A 6,000-nucleotide genomic window follows, 5' to 3' on the forward strand; every position below is an offset into this window, starting at 1 on the left:
GTGAATTTGATGGAATATTAGACTTTTTCTTTTTCTGAATTTGCACAAATCTTTATTTGAGTTTACAGTACGAAAAAAAAAAAATGAATTGAATTCAAAATTTTATTCAATCTCATAATATAATAATTACTACGAATTTGGAAGAGAATTCCATAAAACCATGTTCTTATAATCTAAACATAGCCTAAGTGAATATATAAGATACCATCTGAGATGTTGGTTTAGTGACACGAAACCATCGAAGTATGAACCTTAAAATTTTTAAATATTTTAAGTTCAAATTAAAACAAGCCTCACTTTTTATGAGGTGATACTTACACAAACGTAATTATTTCCAATTAAAAAGTAATTACATAAAGGAGATGATCGATAATGAGGTTCAAAGTTTTGAAATGGAGGTTTAATATTTAGGGGGTTGATATATTTTGGAATAATATCGCTTTGTTGGAGCTATGAGAGAGAAAGAGATGAGAGATACATACAACACACTTTTACCACCATATTTCGCCCTTGAAATTGCAAAGCAAAATAATAAGAGTAGCTGTCTGATTTCTTCTGTTTACACACAATAGGGAAAGAAGAATACAGCCATGGCACATTTTATGAGGCATACCAAAACCCCACGAACTACTGTAAGAAAACTGGAAGAACAAGTACACTTTTGGCCGCACAACCCTAATGCCAACAATAGGATCAACATATATATATATATATATATACACATACATATATATATATATATAGAGAGAGAGAGAGAGGGACGATTAACCTAACACAAAGAAAATTTACTAGATAGCTTATACATTATATTTAATGAGACATTACAAAATTGTCTATCATTTAAGAAGAGGCATATAAGTAATTAGGTGCTTAATTAATGATAAACATTAAATTAATGCATGGCATGCCCGTCTCTCCTCTCTCACAAATGACACACCTCCCTCCTGCAAATATATGTATAGATATATATATATATATATCAAATTTAAGCAAAATAACCAAAAATAAGCTTAAATTAATAATCATAATTACCCTTAATTCATGAAATGAATTTAAAGGTCGAAATCGATTTGATTTTAAATGTTATGTTCAAAAACATTACAGTTTAATCCTGTAGTTTGTATAGTCACGCAACCGTGTGCATCATGAAGAAAAAGACTGGGTTGTGTGGGAAAATGAAGTGCGCATTTTTGCCCACTAACTTTATCAACAATACTCAAGTATAACTTTTTTAGTCAAACACTGGGAATTGTGTCTTTTATTTTTTTACTCACTTGGGTTACTTAAGATTTGCTAAAACCACTTTTCTGATTATACACCTATACAAATATATATATCTAGATATAAATATACACACACAGACAATTAACATACTGTTTATTCTTGATGTTTAAATAATTCTGAACCCACTTATCTAAACTTATTTATATTTTACATATATATAGGTATAAGTATTCCACGTGTGTTTAATCATTCCTCAAAAATTATTTCCTTCGCCTAAAAGAAACTGAAAAGATCTAAGTAATTTATATCGAAGTGTTTTCTGTACACAAAGAAAATTTATTTGTTTACGCCTAAAATTAAGAAAAGGATCATGACCAATGATCATACCTATAATCTCCAACATAACCCATTTTAGTAACTCCGGTTTGGGAATGAAGATCAACAAGCTAGGAAAAGATCTTTACTATAAGATGAATTTGCTTATTTTTAAACCCTAGCTCAAGTAAATATTGGACTAGCTAGCCCTTATATTAATTCTTTCTCAATAAGGACCACATATATAGTCATATATATCATGAAAACTTTAATACTAGTGCAATATAATTGTCATGTTCATAATTCCAAATGAGTACATATCACTTAAAAGAAAAAGTAATGAGTAATTAATCAAGACGTACCCCGGTATGCAAAAGGCAAAACCCTAACCCTAAGATGGATCAATTGTGCGGCGGTCGTCTCCTGCAGCAGCCCTGGATGGCTGGAACTGGCTGAGTTGTCCGATAGCTAAAAGGCTGGCGCCATCATATCCACCGGCAGCCTCAAAGGTCGTTCTCAGCATCTGTTGCTGATGGTGGTGGTGATCCCTCGGGAAGAACTGATGATGATAATGGTGATCTCTGACTGCACCGCCGCCAATGTTCTGGTGGTGGTTGTGGGAAGCGGCTGCGGCTGCAGCAATGAGTCCAGCGTGGCTAGTGATCCCGAGGTTTTGGTACTTGGAGAGCTCGGACTTGGCGCAGCTGAGGTCCATCTGGAGTTGGCGGAGCTGATGCTGGAGAAGAGAGATAACACCAACGCAGCCGTAGACCGGGTCACGGAGGCGCATGTCAGCCTCGTAGGCGAGTGAATTGACGGCATCTTCGCGCTGTGAAGGGTGTAGCTCGTTGAGTAGCTTGGTGACGTTGCTGGCGCCGAAAACCTTGTGGACGTTGGCGAATTTTTGCGGTTGGTCCGGTGGGAAATATGGCGCGAACACGCACTCCGGTTGGCATTTCCGCCGGAGAAACTTGCACGCCGCGCATGGGGAATTTGAAGACGATGCCATGTTCCACCTTTTCTTCTGCAACATAAAGATTTTTATCTATATTTCACATAAACAAAGTTATAATTAAACCAGTAATTGATGTGTATGATCAAGAACAGAAAGGAATTTTGGGGTGCTACTTCTTGGATCTTTTAGGAGATTTTTGAATGTTTGATAGCAGGGGAGATGGATGAACTGCCAATGGGAGTAACAGTTGAAGATATGTAGAAAACGGGGAATCAAATCTGAAAATAGAGTTTAATTAGGGTGGCGGGTAATTTTTCATTCCAAAGATCTTTACGAAATCAAATTAACTGGGAATTAAATAAGTGAAGAGAACTTTTTTGGAAAAATAAAATAAAATGCCATATATAAATGATCAGAGAAGGAAGTTGAGGGATTGTGAAGTATCTTTCTTTGCATGAAATAAGTTTGTCAAAACTGGAAAGATTACTCTTGCAGGATCCGGCGTATAATCACTTATTTTCTCCTCTGATTTTGTTATGTGAAGGTGGGGTTCCTAAGGAATCAACGCGAGATCCTCTTGCCTTTTGCCTGGATTTTAAGAGATCTAGCTGTAAAAGGGAAAGCTCAATAATTTAATATTATGTTGGGTTGATTAACAATATATGTATAGAGTTAGTCAAGTTCAACTTCTACCCTAGGCCACCTACTATGTAAACAAATTCTAATGTATAGTTTAGAGAGTTAGAGAGAGAGAAATAGGGCACCTTTAATCAGAGTTGATTGGTAAAAGTTGATTGGATCTCGTGAAGTAGAGTTTTTAGTTTGCTAGTTTCGATGGAGGGGACGTTTGTTAGATCTTGCTTGAATTTCATAGAAAATTTTTACTGCTATCATTATAGACTTTGTTTTCATGTGAAGATGGGACTTTTGGGAGAGAGAAAAAGATAAGTTTATACAATTACATATAGCTTGAAGAACTCTTGGGATGAACCCATTAGCCCTTTTACTTTAATGATATTATGAAAAAATATTTACATGTAAAATATACATTTTAATATCTTATAAACTAAGAGAAGTGGAGAAAAGGGACGGGGATGGGAAAAGAGTAAGGAAAGGGTTGTCTGACTCTGACTGTTGGAGATCTTGGGATGAAGAATTATTTTTATTCTTATTCTTTTTGTCTTGGGATTTTAACAATAAAATAAAGAAATTGAAATTTCATCTATTAAGAATTAAAAAAACAAAACCCAGAAAGAAAGATTATATGAGAAAAAAAAAATTGTAGTTACCAGATAACTCGCCGTGAACTGGATTTCTGATCAGTCAAACCTTTTTATTTCGGAATATGAAACAAGAATGACTAAATCTTGTTTCTGGTTGTTAGAGACGCTGAGGTTTGTTCTGAATACAATATCAATATAACGAATGAGTTGCAGAATTAGTCGAAGTGGTAGTAAAGAAGAAGATCAAGAAGAAGAAGAAGAAGAAGAAGAAGAAGGAGAGAGAGAGAGAATCATGCAAATGTTGTCTATGTTTAAAGCAATATTGTTAAAGGGTTGTCTATTTGTTCGCCGGAAAAGAAATGCGAAAAGAAAGATGATGATTAGTAGCTAGGGTGGTGGGTGAGGAGATGAGGGAAATTCCCCCAGAAGCAGAGGCTAAGGAGGCGCGGAGAAAGCAAACAGTGCATGAGAGAGAGAGAGAGAGAGAGAGAGAGAGGTGTTTGTGTATGTATATATGTTTGTATATGTGTATATGTATTGTTGTTGTTATTATTGGTCAGAGATTTAGAGCATGTTGGGTTGTTTTGACATGACCTTTCCTTCTTTTATCTCTTACATTGCAGCAGCTGCTGCAGCTGCTAGTACCTTCTTCTTCACACACAAAATAATATTAATGTTTGCATTCAGGTTGTCTGTCTCTGCCTCTCCCTTGCCGCCCATTGCTCGTCTTTCATCAATTTTTAATTAATACACCTAATTAAATGCATTCTTTCCTTTTATTTCTTCAATGTATTTTTTGACAGCTTTATTACTTTACTTTACTTCTCTCTCTCTCTCTCTCTCTCTCTCTCATATATATATATATATATATATATATATATATTGGGATAGGCCTCTTAATAAGTTAATCCTCCTTTATCCTGTTTCTCTCTTCAGTTTGCAACCTCCACATACTTTAAGATAATCTATATAAGGCATCAAGTCAAATTTAATCTTTGATTTACGAAAAACCTGGCAGCAAACAGATTTAAAGAATAGTAGAATGAAATATCTCTTAAATCTTTAAGCAAAAGTTTGAACTACAAAGGTTACTTCATTTGATAAGAAAATGTCTTCATCTTTATAAGGTAGACTCTATTTTTATTGTTAGCATTCTCTTGGAGTATATATATCTAAGATAAAAGAATATCCAAAAAAGAAGAAAAAAAAGTGGCAAGTACTCCATATGGGACAAGAGATCAGAATGACGCATAAAATACCTCTTAATGTATCTAAAACCATTGGGACGACCACTATGCTAGAAGGGAAAATGTGCAAGTATATGTACACATGGAACGTGTAAATACAACATAAATAGGAGCTCGCAGAGGACTTCTTGTACATATTAATTTACATCATTTATGTGCAAAATGTACACCTCAATATTTTATTCTAGCACTGAGGATAAGAATTTTTAATATGGATTCATCTCAAATACTGCACCAACTTATAAAATACATAAATATAGAATTATCTCATCTTTTTATTTGAAATAAAAATTATGTATCGTAATCAAAGTGTATGTAGTATTATACGTTATAAATATGTATATTGGTCATTGATGTTAATTATTGGTGAGTATTTGAAATACTTATGATGCAGTAATTGTAGCAGAGACTACCATGAAAAATTCCAATTTTCCTCAAACAAAGTCAAAACTCGATTCCTTTCTTATCCAATTAAGCCATGCCCTCCACCATACCCTGCTAGACTCTTCCAGTCATTATAGTCTCTCAATAAAGCTTAAGTCCACAAATTATCTCTTATTAAAAACTTCAGCTTCTACCATTTTTAATTATCAACACCTCATAATTTTATGGTGGTATCGTACCTTACAAGAAAAATGACTTCTAGTAACAGTTAGAAACCATTGTTCCTTTATTTGTTTTTAAACAAAGTTTTGGAAATTTTTTTGAGCTAGAAATTTAATTAATTGTTTAAAAGGTCTCTTTTCTTCTCGTTGAGCTCTAAGTTGAATATTTACTTTTTTTAAAAGCCTATTTAAGATATTATTCTTCTAAATACTTAACTCTGAAAATAGAGATATATATTAAAAAAATCTTCATGAGTTAAACACTTGAAAGATTAAATTCTCTTTTGAGCCAAATATTAAAAAATCCTTTGAGTTTCTTGACTTAATCTTATAAATCACGTCTTGTGATAAAAAAAAAAAAAAAAACACTTAAGCATTTGAAAGAGGTGAAGTTAAGCATAAAAAAAAGAAGTATTTTAAAGATAGTAGAA

The 6,000-nt window shown here is 33.5% G+C and overlaps 1 protein-coding gene across 9 annotated transcripts; it reads right to left on the reverse strand.

Moving 5' to 3' along the window:
- Nucleotides 1-1,769: 1,769 nt before the first annotated feature.
- Nucleotides 1,770-4,308, reverse strand: AS2 (Lateral organ boundaries (LOB) domain family protein). Of its 9 annotated transcripts, none has more exons than XM_088220099.1 (3): nucleotides 3,784-4,308; nucleotides 2,982-3,102; nucleotides 1,770-2,563 (listed from the first exon to the last, which is right to left on the reverse strand). In XM_088220099.1, the coding sequence occupies exon 3, from the start codon at nucleotides 2,546-2,548 to the stop codon at nucleotides 1,931-1,933; it is 618 nt and encodes a 205-aa protein (XP_088076225.1). In that variant the 5' UTR covers nucleotides 2,549-2,563; nucleotides 2,982-3,102; nucleotides 3,784-4,308; the 3' UTR covers nucleotides 1,770-1,930. The 9 variants fall into 9 exon arrangements, with proteins under 9 accessions (XP_088076225.1, XP_088076236.1, XP_088076214.1 ...); XM_088220110.1 differs by lacking the exon at nucleotides 2,982-3,102 and adding an exon at nucleotides 3,259-3,319; XM_088220088.1 differs by adding an exon at nucleotides 3,259-3,319 and having other exon boundaries at nucleotides 1,770-3,102; nucleotides 3,784-4,307.
- Nucleotides 4,309-6,000: the final 1,692 nt, after the last annotated feature.

Source organism: Carica papaya, chromosome 1 (assembly GCF_054855325.1).
Source record: "Carica papaya isolate Zhongbai chromosome 1, ASM5485532v1, whole genome shotgun sequence".
Taxonomy (NCBI): domain Eukaryota; kingdom Viridiplantae; phylum Streptophyta; class Magnoliopsida; order Brassicales; family Caricaceae; genus Carica; species Carica papaya.

Bases quoted from the DNA above. Each gene is read 5' to 3' on its own strand.
- AS2 (XM_088220090.1), bottom strand. From the start codon at position 2,572: ATGTTGCAGAAGAAAAGGTGGAACATGGCATCGTCTTCAAATTCCCCA.